This window comes from Cutaneotrichosporon oleaginosum (genome assembly GCF_008065305.1).
Source record: "Cutaneotrichosporon oleaginosum strain ATCC 20508 chromosome Unknown ATCC20508_contig05, whole genome shotgun sequence".
Classification (NCBI taxonomy): Eukaryota; Fungi; Basidiomycota; class Tremellomycetes; order Trichosporonales; family Trichosporonaceae; genus Cutaneotrichosporon; species Cutaneotrichosporon oleaginosum.
In genome coordinates this window covers 2,130,147-2,146,635 of record NW_027072174.1, presented here as the reverse complement: position 1 = coordinate 2,146,635, position 16,489 = coordinate 2,130,147, and the positions used below count along the sequence as shown (strand labels likewise).

The 16,489-nt window shown below is 60.7% G+C and overlaps 5 protein-coding genes across 5 annotated transcripts; 4 read left to right on the top strand and 1 right to left on the bottom strand.

The window, feature by feature from the left end:
• Window positions 1-711: 711 nt before the first annotated feature.
• On the top strand, window positions 712-8,085 carry COLE_06379 (uncharacterized protein; the record flags this gene model as incomplete). The annotated part of the gene is made up of 2 exons (XM_018426947.2): window positions 712-7,501; window positions 7,538-8,085. 2 exons carry the CDS (start codon window positions 712-714, stop codon window positions 8,083-8,085), a joined length of 7,338 nt encoding a protein of 2,445 aa, XP_018276136.1.
• A 246-nt stretch (window positions 8,086-8,331) lies between these two features.
• Window positions 8,332-10,353, top strand: COLE_06378 (uncharacterized protein; the record flags this gene model as incomplete). The annotated part of the gene is made up of 8 exons (XM_018424205.2): window positions 8,332-8,684; window positions 8,721-8,806; window positions 8,840-8,968; window positions 9,043-9,120; window positions 9,155-9,261; window positions 9,297-9,551; window positions 9,589-9,784; window positions 9,827-10,353. 8 exons carry the CDS (start codon window positions 8,332-8,334, stop codon window positions 10,351-10,353), a joined length of 1,731 nt encoding a protein of 576 aa, XP_018276137.1.
• Window positions 10,354-10,554: 201 nt separating this feature from the next.
• COLE_06377 (uncharacterized protein) lies at window positions 10,555-11,398 on the top strand (the record flags this gene model as incomplete). The annotated part of the gene is made up of 6 exons (XM_018424206.2): window positions 10,555-10,629; window positions 10,663-10,716; window positions 10,754-10,771; window positions 10,868-11,018; window positions 11,053-11,075; window positions 11,216-11,398. The coding sequence occupies 6 exons, from the start codon at window positions 10,555-10,557 to the stop codon at window positions 11,396-11,398; spliced, it is 504 nt and encodes a 167-aa protein (XP_018276138.1).
• Window positions 11,399-11,480: 82 nt separating this feature from the next.
• Window positions 11,481-13,128, bottom strand: COLE_06376 (uncharacterized protein; the record flags this gene model as incomplete). The annotated part of the gene is made up of 2 exons (XM_018424207.2): window positions 11,481-12,851; window positions 12,976-13,128. The coding sequence occupies 2 exons, from the start codon at window positions 13,126-13,128 to the stop codon at window positions 11,481-11,483; spliced, it is 1,524 nt and encodes a 507-aa protein (XP_018276139.1).
• A 588-nt stretch (window positions 13,129-13,716) lies between these two features.
• On the top strand, window positions 13,717-13,968 carry COLE_06375 (uncharacterized protein; the record flags this gene model as incomplete). Its single annotated transcript, XM_018424208.2, has 1 exon — window positions 13,717-13,968. The coding sequence occupies one exon, from the start codon at window positions 13,717-13,719 to the stop codon at window positions 13,966-13,968; it is 252 nt and encodes an 83-aa protein (XP_018276140.1).
• Window positions 13,969-16,489: the final 2,521 nt, after the last annotated feature.

The window sequence follows — 16,489 nt, the reverse complement described above, 5'->3', positions numbered from 1 at the left end:
TGCAGAGAGGGATGCAGTGACTGCGAGTGTGCACCATGTGGACCATATGGCATGCATTACGTTCGTTCATTACCTTGTACTCTTACCCGTCATATCAATTCAACTCGTGGGTCCCTCAGGTGTCATGAGCGCGTCCGCCCCTGATATCCCCCCTGTACCGCGTGTCCATCATCCATCTGAATATCTCGACTAAGCTTTCAACTTGAGAAAACAATAACGGCAATTATTATAACCCCGTAGGTGGCAATCACTATTACTCATACTAATCCCATTTGAATCTGACTTGTAATGAGGGCCTGCACCAGCACATGGTATTACGTCATGACGCGCCCCCCCCCCCCTCCACGCCTCCACCTTTCGAGCTCACGTTACGCACCACTTGTCCCACAATCTCCACTCGCTCGACACCTTACGCCGCCTTCCCTCCCCTTCACCCACCTCGTTCCCATCATCCCCATCATCCCCATCATCCTCCTCGTCTCTTTCGTCTCCTCCGTTACCCTCAACCCCCTCCGTCCCATCCCTCCTCTATTCAACAATTCAATCCTCGATCTCTTCAGCCTTCACAGGCCTCATAGGCCAGCCACCCCTAAACTACTTGGCCTTGGTTCGTAATACAAGGTGAGACCTTGCTCCCTGCATCACGCCCCCGCCCGCTCTTGCTCTGGACCTCGGGACCACGCAACTGACTTTTCAAAGCGTCCAGCCATCATGAGCCAACAGCCGGCTCCTACCGACCCGGCTGCTCAGGCCATCGGCAGCGTTCCAAGCCAGGCCGCAAACTCGGTACCACCAGCCGCTGGTCCTCCCCTTCATTTCGCCGGCGGCAACCCCTCTACCGCCTCCAAAAACAAGAAGAAAAAGAAGAAGAAGAAAAAGGGAGCGTCTTCCATCTCCGTTCCGGCCGACGTTGCTGGTGATGACACAGGCGATGACGATGCAGAGGGCGACACTCCCTTGTCGACCCCCTTGGCAGATGAAAGCGACACCAGTGGCACTGGTGTACGCCCCGCTTCCTCCTTTGATCTTTTGGCCCGCCCTCTCTCGCCATCCAAAGAGGCTAGTCCTGCCATTGACAAGACGCAGCCAATCATGGACGCCGCCAGAGCTGAGACCACTCCGGCTGCGTTGCGGGCGGGTAGTGTCCAGCGGGAGGACATTGGGAAACTGGCTGTCGTGCTCGACGGCGCAAGTGTCGAGACTGCTGAAGAGCCTTCGGCCTCCGTGAAATCTAGCCCCACGCATCGACTTGGAATCGAGGCGGTCGACCCTCAGCTCTCATCTGGTGCGCCGACCTCTATTGCTCACGAGGTCGAGGCTAGCAGCAGGGCACCTGGCCTCACATCCTCAATAGGCATCGCCACCGCCACCGCCACCGAGACTAGCGACACCCTCGCTGGCGAAGATTCAGCGGAACGTCCCGTTGCATTGGAGAAACAGGCTCTGGCGGCATCCTCAAAGCCGTTGCCGCCCTCGGGGACGGCACTTTCATCCCCTGATGCCGAAGTGTCGCGCCGCACTTCCCACGAACCCTTAATGTCCGCGCAAGATGAGACGTACACGCCTTTACTCCCTTCCGAGATCGAATCGATCGCCTTCGACTGTCCAACGGTAGTCGATGTCCTCGAGGGTGGCGTCGACTCTGCCGAGGCACGCGCCGACGATGTCACTGTCCCCGAGATGCCCAAGGAGCTGGGGCGCGCGTCAGCACTCTTCGCCGATGATGCAGAGCTCGAGGCTTTTCTTCCCGACGGCCCCCCGTTGGAGACATTCACACCTGACTATCCCCCTGTCCCCCCGTCATCCCAGCCGCGGACGCAAGTCGATGATGCGGTACAGTCCAGGCCAGCTCTCATTAGCGGCGTTGAGGACGGTACCAGTGCATTTGACGCACGGTTTGGCGACAATGCTGGAGACGAGATGGTGCCCGAGACAGCGCCGGAAGGGGATGACGTGCCAGTATTCGCGCCCGACTCTCCACCGGTTAAGCCTGCCTCTGCTGCATCGCACGGTGCCCCGGCACCGGCTGAGCGCGCTCTGGCAGAAGAGGATGCCCCCCTTGTAACCAGCGCAGGTTCCCCGACAGTCTCTGTCAAGTCGCTTGACGACGGGAAGGCTTCGTCGGCGTTGCCTTCCATGCCCACTGCCGCCCAGTCTTCCTCTGCTGGCGCGGCTGAGCTGACGCCCATTGCCAGCACCAGCATCGACGTCGAGGAAGACGTTGAGGACGTGGCAGGGTTGGGGCAGCCGAGCGCACCGTCCCCCCCTGCCCCCAAGCAGGCAGGAAGTGTCGCACAACTTTTCACCGATGATGAAGACGCAGGAGCTTTCTTCTCCGAGCTTGGCGACTCACCCGTGGCCGAGCCACTTGTTCCAAGCCCCTCCGCGAATGCCAAGGACGCGGACCAGTCTGAAGCGGATCGCCAGTCGGGTGCGCCGCAAGTGCAGGCCTTGTTTGCCGACGATGACTCGTCTGGCTTCGACATTCAGCTTTCTCACGATTATCAGCACGTACCGACATTGTCCACCGAGCACTCTAAGCCATCGGCCATCGGTTCTTCGGCGGCAGATCTCTTTGCGGATGACGAGGAATTCGGTTTCGATATAGGCAAGCCATCGCCAGGGGAGGAGCAGGACAGAGCAACAGCTCGCACGGACCTTGCCCCCACTGCCACATCGGGTCGGCCTGCATCTCAGCCGGCGAATTCGTCTGACGTTGGCAATCGTTCTCTTCAATCCATGTTTTCGCAAGACAAGTCTGAGACAAACGACTGGTTCGTTGACACGAGCCTCGACAACACGCTTGATCTGGGTCGCGCCGACCAGGCGGAGAAGGACGAGCCCATGGCCGACAGCGAGGACCTCGAGTATGACGAGTCGCAGGTCCCTCAGGGCTGGTATGATGACGACGGCGAGTTCCAGTGGTATACTGAAGAGGAGCGCCGAGACGTTCGTGCCGCCTTGATTGCAGACGGAAGCCTCGTAGGAAAGCCTAAGGCGAAGGTACAGGAGACCACTTCAGCTGGCGTACTCGAAACTCAGAAGCCCTCCTCGCAGCCCGAGACCAACTCTTACGACCCCTCTGCCTACGAGCCTCCCAAGCCGTACTCGGCAACAAGCCCGACTGGGTCGTACTTTCGCCAGCAATCTATGGCCGTTGGGCCCACGTCGTCGCTCATCACGCCCGCTCTCGCTGCTTCCTCCTCCTATGCGCCGATCGCGTCACCTTACGCCCCTGCAGCTCCGACAGTCAACCCCTACACCCCTGCAGTCGCATCCCCTTACACGCCGGCCCAGCCATACGGAGCTGCTGTGCCAGCTTCGTACAATGCTTATACCCCAACGGCGTCCTCTCTGGGCGCAGGGTACGCGAGCACAACTCCGGCAGCGCCTCCCGTGCCAAAGCCGAGCGCGCCTGAGCCGCCGAAGCGCATGAAGTCGACAGCGTATGACCCCCCTCTGCGGCAGGCCAAGAGCTTTGTCGGGCGTCCCAAATCAGCTGCTGCGCCTTCCCTGGCCTACCGCTCACCCGTGGTCAGCGAGGCTCCTTCCGGTCCTCCTCCTGGTCCCCAGCGCTCTCAGACAGAGCGAGCATCAGCTTCCTTGTTGTCGCCCCCTCAACCACTGGCCCCCAACTTGCCTCGACCTCACTCTGCCGCTGAGCCAGTCACCAATCCGTACGATCCGCAGCCGATGTCGTACGAGCCTGCAAGCTACGCCGTGGCGGAGAGATCGCTCTCCCCCCCTGCCCAGGCTCCTCCGCGTCCATCAACTGCGTCAGCCGCACACCCCCCGAAACCGACCTCCTTTGATCCTCCCCTTCGTCCGACGACGTCACGCCCGTCCTCTCGACATGCGTCGCGCCCCAATTTCCAGCAGGCCCCGGTCGCAAGTCCGTTCCCGCCCAGCGAAGCCGCACCCCCGGTGCCCACCATCCCGTCGCAATACGCAGTGCCTCCCCAGCAAGACTCGTCTTTCCAAGCGCCAGCTACCACCCAGGCGACGATCGCACCTCCGCCGCGAGGGCCATCCCGTGGCGCTTCTCGTTCACGCGCCGCGTCGCCCAAGTTTGAGAAGTTTGAAGCGCCACCGCCTGTTCCGCCAATTCCTGTCGGGCTCAGCCACCCCCCTCGCGCTGCATCACCCCACCGCGCTTCCACCCCGCCCACCGTGTCTTCTAGAGCACCGCCGCTGCGTTCCCAAACCCCTCTCGGAGCGCCGCCCCGGGTCACGTCCCCCCTCAAGAACGAGTTGCGTGCCGACAAGTCTCCTCAGCGCCGAGCGATCTCATTGCACGAGGATTTCGACCCCGAAGGCGGCGCTGAGGGCTGGGATGAGGGCGAGAGCACTTGGAGCCAGCCGCCACCCGTGCACTCAACCCCGAAAGGGACGGTACACGACATCTCACTCACATCCGCTGCCTCCCCCCCGCGCGGTTCCGAAGCCGGCTCACATGCCTCAGACTGGGATGAGCACGTGTCCTCGCCATCAATCGAGGGAGAATCTACTAAGACACCCACCGCGCGCCGCACGGAAAAGCCGTACGGGCCCAGCACTGCAATCCCGCCGATGCCGCCCCACGCTTCGGCATTTGCGCAGGCAGCAGCCTTGACCGACCCCACTACACCACGCCCGCCTCCCCAGCGCACACAAAGCTCGTCGATCGACAGTTCGTCGATGCCTGGAACTGCATCACGCCAGGCCACGGATCGGGCCACGTACCCGGCTCGACGCCGGTCCGAGAATCAATACGCCCAGGCCCAAGCGGAGGAGCGCAGTCCTTACAGCCCTTCTAGTCCGCAGAAGGCGCCGGTTGCGCTAAAGAGCTCTAAGGAGACTGGCTCGTCGTATGTGCCCGGCAGCCCGAAGAAGAGCACACCCTTCCCGTCCTCGCGCCAGATCTCCACCGAGAGTTCCAGGCCGCGTCACCAGTACACCGTCAGCAACCCTTATGGCCCTTCACCTACCCATACGCGCGATAACTCGGTGGAGGATCCTTATAATCCTTACGCACAGGCCCAGCCTTCCAGCTCCTATGCGCCGTCAAGCATTTCGCAGCGGAAAACTCACAGCCGCCAGTCTTCGGCCGCGCAGGAAATCTACAATCCCTATGCGCCTGCGGCTGGCGCGGGGCAGACACACAGTCGCAATTCGTCCGTGCAGGAGCCGTACAACCCGTACGCGCCGACATCGGTGAGGGCAGATGTGTACAATCCGTATGCGCCGGCCCCTGGGTCACCGCAGAACAAGACCGATGGTAGCAACCTCTACTCGCCCCAAGTCCCACAAACGCAAAGCTCGTTCGGCCCCTACGGCGGTGGCGGCGACAGCTTCAATCCGTATGCGCCGAGCAAAGGCTCGCCGCAGCAGTCTTTTAGCAGCATTATGGCCTCCCCACGAGCGCCGGGTGGCGCAAACCGCCAGTCGACACTTGACCCGTACGCGCCGACCGCGCCAGGCAATGACATCTATTCGCCCGGCGCGGATGGCTCTTCCCAGCGCGCTATGTCGCCTCCTCAGCCCAACTACTTCCAGTCCATGGGCTCCCTCGACCCCACGTATGTGCCGCAGCAAGTCCTCGAGCAGCGCCCGGTCTCAGAGGATCCCCTTGGTCGGTGTGCTCCCGATGCGCACAACATCCCACTCGCAGTGTTTGGCTTTGGTGGTGTGCTCATCACCAAGTTCCCCGGCACCGCGGACGATGCGGCAGACGCCCCTTCATACGGATATGCGTCGCATCGCGGGCTCGTCACCATCCGCCCCGTAGGAGAAGTGGCCGAAATCAGCGCCCTGTCCACCAACGCGGTGCCATTCCCAGGCCCTCTTGTGCTCGATCCCGCCACGCCGAAGGGCACAGCGGGCGACAAGAAGCGACGCGACGCTGTACTCTCGTATCTCTCCGCGCGTGCCGAGGAGATAGAGCGGGGTTTGCCATACCTCAAGTCACACGCGAGCGCAAAGCGTCGCGACGAGGAGGCGAAATTGGTGATGATTCGCATTCTGACTGCGCTGGTGGAAGGGGATGGGCGGCTGTTTGGAACAGCAAAAGCTGAGGATGCCATCCGCGCCGCTTTGCAACCGCCTGCTACCGTGCAGCCGGTGCCATCGATGAATGGATTGGGCGAGAAGCGGGCTACGGCAGCGGCGCCGAACCAGTCTCAGCTGCTTCAGCTGTCGAGTATGGTTTTGACCGGTGACAAGAAGGAAGCGGCGCTGTACGCAGCCAACGCCGGCCTGTGGGCACATGCGCTGGTCCTGTCGAGCGCCGTCGGGCCGGATCTTTGGCACGAGATTGTTTCGCGCTTTTCCAAATCCGAGCTTGGCCACGATCCCAAGACGGCCGGCCTTCAGTCGGCCTACTCGGTTTTCGGCGGCATCACACCTGAGACGATCGACGACCTCTTCTCGGCAGCCAACATCACCGAGGATCCGAGCGCGGATCAGTGGCGCGAGGTGGTGGCGGGAGTGCTCTTCAACAGCAAACCAACGGATCTTGTGTGCTTCGACGACCTCGGCACTCGCTTCCAGCGTGCCGGCCTCCTTAACGCTGCCCAGGTGTGCTTCCTTCTCTCGCCGAACTCGCCATTCAGCGACATGTCGCAAACGGCCAATGACCGGCCCGTCAAGCTCGTCGACAGCGCCAGAGATGAGGACGGCGCCATCTTTGCTGAAATTGCAGAGTATGCGCGCAGTCTTGTGCCCACCCCCAAGGGCGCTGAGGCACACCACGTAAGCCTTCCGCAGTTGGTGCCCATCAAACTCGCGCGCGCCTGGCGTGCCGCCGAACTCGGCGAGCTCGAACAAGCTAAACGCTATTGTGAGGCGATCGAGGCATCGGCCAGACCCTCCAAACACGCGAGAACGATGATCCCCCGGCACGTTGCGGCGAGCATGGAGGATCTGCTCGAACGCCTCACTGGCGAGCCGTCTACTTCCCCTGCCAAGGGGCTGAGCATGCGCAAGAGCAACAAGTCGCTGGGCTCATGGATTGAGGGCCGCCTTACCAAGTTTATCGCCGGTGAGGACGATCAGCAGCCCGCCAAGCCGGCTCCTGAGCCCAAGGAGGGCATTCCTGTCGGCCCCTTCAGTCACTTCGCGTCGATCTCGCCTGGACCGAGCGCTGCCCCAAGCGCTGGAGCCAGTAGAGCTGGGTCATACGTTGAACCTGACTATGCGCCAACAGTATCGTCACACGACTCGTCGTACCGGCCTGAGAACACGAGCTACCAGCCGTGGGGCGAGGACGACAGCAGCACTCCCCAGCCCGACGACAGCGGGCTTATCAACCCGATGGCCAACATATCATTGGTGCCAGCAGTTGTCTCATCGCAGGACGACTACAAGCCTGCGGCCAAACCGGCGGCGTTCGATGAGGACGACGATGATCTGGGCTTTGGCAACTCGTCACTCAGCCGCGGCCGCACGCCTAAGGCTGAGCTCAAGCCCGAGGAGGAGAAGAAGAAAGAAGAGCCCAAGGAAGAGAAGAAGGAAGGGTCGAAGGGTGAGTCGCGAATTCGGGAAGCACGGCTAACATCAGCCGAGGGCAAGGGCTGGTTCGGCGGATGGTTTGGTGGCAAGAAGAAGGATGAGTCCGGTCACAACTACACCAGAGCAAACCTCGGCGAGGAGAGCAGCATGGTCTACGATCCCGAACAGAAGCGCTGGGTCGTCAAGGGAGCAAAGGCCGCGCCGTCCGCACCAGCTACGCCCCCTCCGCCACCGCGGGCCAAAACTGCCTCGCCCGCCGCTGCCACCCGCGCAACTCCTCCGCCAGGCGGCTCGGCTCCCCCATCGCGGTTGTCGATGGGCGCACCATCAAGATCGTCGCTGTCCGGGCCATCCGGTCCGCCAGTGAGGATGACCCCGTCAGCTGGGCCACCCTCAGGGCCGCCGTCCGGCCCGCCCTCCGCACCACCAACGGAGCCGCCGTCGGGCGCGCCACCGTCGCGCGGGCCACCGCGCTCCGCGCCTCCCGGCGCTTCGCTTGACGACCTCCTCTCCCGGCCGGCGAGTGGAAGGCCATCGTCCGCGGCTGCGAAGAAGAAGCGCGCGGGCAACAAGTATGTTGACGTTTTCCAGGGTTAGTTTAGCATTATCATAATCCCATGCACGGATCCAATCAGCAGCACCGAGGTGTGGAGTGAATGATTCACAAGGGCCATGAGGATATCGTCGTGTTGACGATGGAACGGTTCAAAGTCAGATTCAGCTTCCGGAGCGGATATCAGCGGAGGCAGATCTAAGGATGTCACCCCACTTGGTTCCGCGTCAGCGAGAAGAGGGGCGCGTCTCCACAATGTCAATAATATTGTAGGCCTTCCCGTCTCTACCATGCCCCCTCGCCGCGCCGCCGCAACTGCCGCTGCGCGAGCGTTTCGCGATCCGCCACGCTCCCCTTCCCTATCGCCGTCCATCCACTCAGTCTCGAACGAGAGCGATTTCGCGCCAAATGAGGCCGGCAGCAGCAGCGGACCACCCTCTCTCGCTTCACGCGCAAGCTCGCCATCGGCATCTGAAGCGGAAACGCGAGGGAAGAAGCGCAAGCGCGCTGCACCGCGTCCCATCTCCAGGGGCGCGATTGACATTGAAGACTGCGTTCCACGACATCACGGGCCCGAATATCATGCCGTGGACAACGTTGCGCGCGAACAGCAGAAGCTGCTGGACTGGTTTGAGGGCGTCCGGTGAGTCGCGCGAGCTTGCAGTCAAGCTGATGGAAGCGACGCCCGCGGAATGCCGTGGCGGAAGCGCTATGACTCGAGTGCGACGAGCGAAGAGAAGGGACAGCGGGCGTACGAGATTTGGGGTGGGATATGGAGGGGAGGTGGGCTGATGTCAGTCTCAGAGATTATGCTCCAGCAGACGCAAGTAGCCACCGTCATCGATTACTGGAATCGCTGGATGGCCAAGTGGCCGACGATCGCGGATCTCGCGGAGGCAGACTTGGAGGAGGTCAATGCTGTGTGGCGTGAGTCGATATGGTTGGCAAGAGTGTTTCCGCCCTCTCGACGGGTCGACGGAAATCTAAGCGGCTGACGCCAGGTGGTCTGGGTTACTACCGTCGTGCCAAGTCGTTGCTCGAGGGCGCCAAAGTTGTTATGAACGATATGACGTGTAACCGTAGGTCAGCCGCCAGGTTCTGAGCTGAGGCCAGATGGCCTGCCCTCCGATCCGGACACGCTGGAGCGCATCATGCCCGGCGTCGGGCGGTACACGGCCGGCGCGATTTCCTCCATGGCGTTTGGCATACGAGCGCCAATTGTGTGTTACTCTCGTTGCGCAGCAGCTGACGACAGGTCGATGGCAACGTCCACCGCGTCTTCACCCGCCTCCTCGGCGTGCATGCGCCCCAGGCGGCGCCGGGGACCACTAGGTTTCTCTGGGACGTCGCGGAGGCGTTAGTGGACAAGCTTCCACGCGGGTTGTCGCGCGGCATCGCCGGCGACTGGAATCAAGCCCTCATGGAGCTCGGGGCGACGGTGTGTCGCCCAGCGCCGGTGTGCGACCAGTGTCCGCTGCGCGCGGCATGCAAGGCATACGAAGAGGCTGAGGTAATCTCTCACGTTGAAGCGCGCTGACGTGCCACAGCTGTTGAAGGTGCCCCCGCCGCCCAGAGACATTGAGTGCACCCTCTGCGAGCCTGTGCCCGGCAAGATGGCAGTCACAGTGTTTCCTATGAAGAAAGCCAAGAAGGAGAGCCGCGTGGAGCACGAGGCGGTCGTGCTTACGGAGTGGATCGGCGTGGACGACCGGAGATGGCTGTTCCTCAAGAGACCCGAACAAGGTAAACACCGAGTTTAGGAAGGGAACCTTGAACTGACTTCAGGTCTCCTCGCCGGGCTGTTCGAACCTCCAACTATACAGGTCACCGGAACAGGGGCTGTGGACCAGCTCTTAGCCGGGCGTACATTTGTGACCGACCTGCTCGGCGACATCGAGGACGCTTTGGAGGAGCACACCGCCATCGCACCCGTGCCACATATCTTCAGCCACATCAATATGACGTATCACGTCCAGCGGATCGTACTGCGCGGCGACCGGCCTAACCCCAAGCGAGGCGAGTGGCTCTCGTTGGAACAAGTGAGGGACGCAAATGTGGGCACGGGCGTGAAAAAGTGCTGGGCTAAGGTGTATGGGGCGTGGGGAAGCGGCGAAGTTGGCCAGCGTAAGGATCTCGTGAAGAAGCAGGCCACGAAGGCTCCGCTCAAACGCGTCAAGCGCGCGGACGGACAGATTCCCGGAAAGAAGCGTGTAGTAACCATGCCGACCGTGCCGAAGAGGAGGCCAAAAACGCGGCAACCATCGAATGTCGAGGTTGAGGAGAACGTGGAGATAATCGTCGTAGATGGCTGAGATGGTACATTTCCTCTTCAATTGTACCGTGGTTTGTAAACGCTTAGAATGTATTCCGAGCTCGTAAGCTCATCCACTCTCTCGACTGACTGTCCTCCACCGACCGGCCTCCACCGAATTGCTTCCGCTCCTCCTTGAATTGCCACCAAGCAGCGCGAAAACACATCCACAACACATCACACTTCGTCTCGCTCGTCTACAATGGCAGAATACGTGACACTCGACACGTCTGTCGGCTCCTTCACAGTCGAGTTGTACACCAAGCATGCTCCAAAGGTTAATCAGGCCCTAAATAATGCTAATTTCCAGACGTGCAATAACTTCCTGAAGCTTACGGAGCGTGGATATTACAACGGCGTCATCGTGAGCGATGCTACCTCCGGTCACAACTGACGTGCAGTTCCACCGTATCATCCCAGTAAGTGGGCTATGCAACTCGGGCCGGCTGCCAAGTCGCCGCAAGTCGTCGTCTTTGCTCCACGCCCACGGAAACGTTCGTGGGTGCTGACGACAGGGGTTCTGCTGCCAATCAGGCGACCCGACTGGGACTGGGCGGGGCGGTACAAGCATCTACGGCGAGAAGTTTGCGGACGAGCTGAGCCCCGAGCTCAGGTTTGTTGGGGCGGGGATCCTCGCTATGGCGAACGCAGGGCCAAATACCAACGGTGAGGTTTGCTGAGTCGGTGGAGCTGACCCAAGGCTCCCAATTCTTCATTACTTGCGTGAGTCGGGAGTGGGAGAGTGGGCGCGCGCGCACGGAACCAGAGCAGGATAAGAAGAGGCAGAGAAGGGAAGAGAGGTCGATGACGACAAGAGAGGCGGAGGATTGGTGCTCAATGAGAATGTGGCTGCTGACTCCCAGGCCCCCACCCCCTTCCTCGACGGCAAGCACACGATCTTCGGCCGCGTATCTTCAGGCATGAGCACCATCAAGCGGCTAGAAGCTGTGCGGACAGACAAGGACGACCGTCCGGTGGAGGAGATCAAGATCCACAAGGCGCGGCTCGGCGACGCGACGCAAGCGAACGCCATCACTATGGGATAGGGCCTACACGCGCTTATCCTCGCTTTTAGTCCGAGCAAATGCATGCCGCGTACATGCATACCAAGCAGATACAGTACAAGTATTACAAGCCGAGAACGCTGTTGGCGGTCAGACGTACGGCGCGCTCGCCAGCGCGCATGTCTTGTGCCACAGGGAAAGCGTCAAGACCCATGGCACGGCGTGCGTCGGCACCCTCAATGTCAGAAGGAGTGCCGGTGCCCTTGAACGATGCCTCGCCTTCTCCACCGGGAAAGTCGGGCGGCGGGCATCGCGCCTCGAAGCAGGCGCGCTGATCGCGGAGGTATTCGGCGTTGAGGCGGGTGAGGGGCACAGCAGGAATGTACATGACGGCGCTGGGTCCCGCGCCCCGGTGGACACTCTCGACGGCGTGGATGACGTCGGCGTGCCACCATGCTTGGTCGCCTGGCCGGACTCGCGGGATAGAGACCATGGTCCGGTCCAGCTCAAGGTGCGGGTGGGAGGCGTTGTTGAACTCTTGCGAGCGGCCGAGGGGAGCCTGGGGGAAGACGGCAGAGTCGATGTCGAGCTCCCAGTTGTCCGCAGCGAGGTAATGCTCGCGGGACACAGCTGATCGGGGAGCTTTCTCGCGGAAGAAGGGGCGCAAAAGAGTGTACGCGGTCATTTCACGGACGAGAGGATAGACGCGAAGCGTTCCCTCCCCGGGTCCAGTGTCGGAGAGAGAGGTCCAGCCCTGGAATGCGCGGAAGACACCACAGGCGCCTGCGCCGTCGTAGAGGTTCTGGTTGGCGCGGGCGCGCTCCTCGAGGTTGTATGCATCGTACTCCTCCCATCTGCCCTCGAGGATGCGCGCGTAGACAGCGCGGTACGCGGGGTCTTCCCAACGCTCGACGCTCCCGCCATCCATATGCGGCCCGAGAGCGAATTTGGCGTCACCGGGGTGCCGGACGCGCAGGCGATCCGCATACGATACTGGAGTCAAGGAGACCTCGGCGTTCTGAGGGAGCGAGAAGAGGGAAAGCAGGGCTCGCTGTATAGCCAAACTACGAGGGTGACCTCGCGCGGCGAGCTGCGGCTTGGACCAGTACACTTCGAATACTTGCTTGTCGTCTGCTGGGAATCCTCGCACCTGAGGATTGGCAGCAACGTACGCCAAAACCTGCTGGAGCCAGGTTTCGGCCTCGGATCGGGGAATAACATTCTGAACGACGGCGGTGCCGCAGCGCTTGATAGCTGCAATGGTCGCGGGGTCGCGGGCGAGGACCGAGTCGTAGGAAACTGTGGGCACGGCTTTCGTCCCGGCGCGCTCGATCTCTTCCGCAGCGCGGGAGAGACGGGCGGTGAGAGTGCGGAAGGAGGATACCATGCGTGCACGATTGGACTCATCACCCGCAATGACGGACTTGAGGTCTGCGAATCGCTGAGGAAGTGGAGTCTCAGCCTCTCCGGAAAGGGAGGCAAAGACAGACCCAATCTAATATCAGCGCTGCGGGTGGGGCAAGTGAGGACGAGCGAGGGTGCCCGAGAAGCAGAAGGGCAGGGAGGCCACCGTAGAGTTCAAACAGCAGACAGCAGATCAAAGAACAAGACAAACTTACATCTCCCTCGGCGCGCGGCTTGCGCGTCATGGGCGGCTGGGGCGCCGACCGCTGAACGTGGACCTCGGTCGCGAGACCACGGGATCGCTGAGCGACGATGTTGGCTCGGGCGAGCATCTGAGTAGGTTGAAAGCCTCGGGATGTCCTGAACATGGCAAATAGTGTTGAGAAGAACTGGGGAGAACGTCTGCACGACCACACGCCCTCTCTACTACTTATATCATGTCGGTTATCCTTCGCACTGGGGTCACTCGAGTGGTGCAACTCCACAGACGACAAACATAATTTAACAGATCAACCCCGAAATGACTCATGTCCACTGCCGGCGGTTGCAAAGTTTAGCAGATCAGCAGACCTCACAGCGATTTTGGGACATGCCGGCGCTTATACGCCTAAACGTTTTGCAGATTAGCAGACTAACCGAGGAGATGGGGAATCGCTGTATCTGCTTGCGTGTTTCAATTGTACACATTGCCTCTCCACAGAGATTTGTTTCTGCAACGACGAGGTAAAGAAACCGTCCGTATTGTATATTGTATATTGAGATGCAAACTTGATCACCCACGTGGCCACGTGAGGATATTCTGGGGCCCGCATGCTCGACCCCTAGACGCATACTCACGATCAATACAATCCTCATCGGATCGCCATGTTTCGAAGTCTTCATCTTCATTTCTCCACAATCTCCCAGTCACGAGCTCACGAGACTGCCCTCGCTTTATCTAACTTCAATCGACGCCCATGCAATTGTATATGTGGCCTGACAAGTCTTGGTGCCCAGCAGGTCATGAACAGGCTGCCAGGCCGCTGTCAGCCGCCGTTGGAAGTCGTTCGGGGATGCTGATCGTTGAGAGCGAAGCCCCCTGTCGAGCTGCCGAGCTGTTGAGCTGTCGATCGTCTGAACTCTGCACTTGTGGAGAAAAAGTCACGCAGTCAGCGTCAATCTTTTCTTGCCTCGCTGACCAGTCGCTGGAACAGAATTCCTTTTCTTAACACCACCACAGCTCTCACCTTTACAGAACATCCCAATGCCGCGTCTACCATCCAGCACTGACAGCGTTGACTCCAACACTGCTCCCTCCCTCTCCTCTTCGCCTGACCCTTCTGCCTCTAATTCCTCTTCCTCTCACACTCCCTCCTCCTCCTATGCTAGCGCCACTCCCTACGCACTCGCCTTCGAGACCGCCCTGCCCAATATGCGCCTGCTCGCTCTACCGCGCGATCATGTAGTTCAAGGGTTATCACCTACGGGACTCCAGGAAGTTTATCTGCAGTACGAATACGAGTCAAGGGGTGGCGAGGGCGCCCGTCCCGTACGGCGACATGCGTATCAAACCCAGCTTGACCGTTCGGGCCGCAAGCCGAACGAATTCGACCAGCGGTTCGGGCCTCTCGTGGATGCACTCACCGGGGGCAGTCCAATGACATTCGAGAAAACCGACTCTCATCTCGTTTCTCTCGTGACAAAACTTTGTGGCGCCCTCGCAGACGGATCGGACGGACCGAGCGGCGTCCACCGGGTGGAGATTTTGCAGCAGCGAGAAGATCTTGCATCGAGGATGCGTACCCATCGGCATGCACCTCTCGAGCAAGACGTCACCGCGACCATGCGGGGACTCTTTGAGCTGGCTAACCGCCTGTTCCATGATCCTACGATGTGGGCGGAGCAACCCGACATCGACGTTGGCTGGTGTCTGACTCGCTCGGACCAGAAGGCTTCGCCAGATGCAGCGTTGACCCGCGGAGCTCTCAATGAATCCCCAGCAGCGGCGTGTGAGCTCAAGCGCCACTCAACGGCTTTCATTGATGTCATCGTCGAACGTGGCAATTTCGAGCTCACGTTCAGCAATGGCCGGGCTGACGTGCGTGGGTTAGCGGTAAGTGAGAGTCAGATCTACTTGATAGAATTGCTTACATTACTCGTACAGATCGGTGCCATCCAGCGGCTACTGCAAATTATTGGTGAATTCCAACTCATGCGCACCGGAATCATCCTCTTTGGCCATCCCGACCAAATGATGGTGTTCGAGTTGGTTAGCAGGACGCACATTAAATACTGCGCTCCAGTGCCAGCAACGGGTCGCCGCATTGGCAGCCAGTCCGGCGATTCCAGGGAATGGCACGTCCACCCATTCACTCTTTTGCTTGCTGCCGCATTTGCAGATGAGGCGCCGGTGGAGGCGTTGTTGTCGGAAGAGCACGTGTTATCTCTCCTCTCGCGTGACGTCAAGGCGCCACAGTCAGGGGTTTCGGCGATAAGTCCCAATCCACCCACGTCATCTCTTCCGCCTAGGCGATCAACACGCCTTCCTTCACACTCACAACCATCAACAATGGCCGACAACTCAACCATCACCACCATGCCCTCTCTTCACGTTGAAGCATACAAGGGGCTCGCAGGCTACGCCACCCGCGTTGAGCTCCGGAATGCCTCAAACCTCGAGTTCATATGCCTCATGCCGCCGAGCCCCGCTGTCCTGGCTAATCCCATCCCTATCGACGAGCATCCGTCGCCAACGCCTAGCATCTCCTCGTACGGTTCCCACAACAGCACCACGGGCTCAACCACATCTCAGCGCGTACCCTCACTCGTCTATGACGGCTCGTCGGACGATGAGCAACGCGCGTCAACACGATTCCTGCCATTCACACCACAGCGTGATGACGAACCGATGCGCCCTGAGCTTCCCCCCTCCCCCTCTCCCATCAGCCGCAAATGTCCACCTCCATGCCTAAGCGATCGTATGCTGGTCGCCGACCACCACCCCTGCTCGGCCCGGGACCCCGCCCAAGGCGCGTGCGCCATGCCCGAGCGTGACTTTCAGTCGGCTCTCCAGACCGAGTCTCCTACCGCCTGGAGCTTGACGCTCGACGAGATGCTTGCAGCTGGCAAGGAGTTGGACACATACCGCGCGACACTTCGTCTGCCGGACCAGCGCTCCTGCACTCTCATCGCCCACGCGACCGCGTCGCTACAATACCCTGACGCGGCCGGCTTCTTCGCCGACGAGGCAGACACGTTTCGGCGCCTCGATCACCTCCAAGGACGCCAGATTGCCCGCTGTTACGGCCTCTGGAGGGGGACCTGCACACTGCCGCCGCTGTCAGGTATCCCAGAGCGATTGTGCGTTCTCGACATCCTGCTCACCGAGGACCTTGGCGACGCCGACCTTGGCGATATTCTCTACGACGACCCGCGCGCAGCGGGGCGCTTCCTGTCAGTTGGCTCAGCGGATCTCTGGGTTGATGCTGACTGCTTTCAGAACCGCATTCCCGGCGCTCATGGACGAGATTTGGCGCGCGGGGGCTGTCTCAGCAATCGGCATTCCCGATATGGACGGCATCTCGGTGGTCTCCAATTCTGCGCCGCCGATTCTGCGCATTAGTTCCTTCCCCGACATGGTGTTCACAGGCGAGCCGCACTTCGATAAGTTGGCCGAAAATCAGAAGGGCTGGTTGGACGTCTGGGTCGAGCGAGCGAGCCGATGGGCGCCGGGCCCTGCTGGATGAGCTC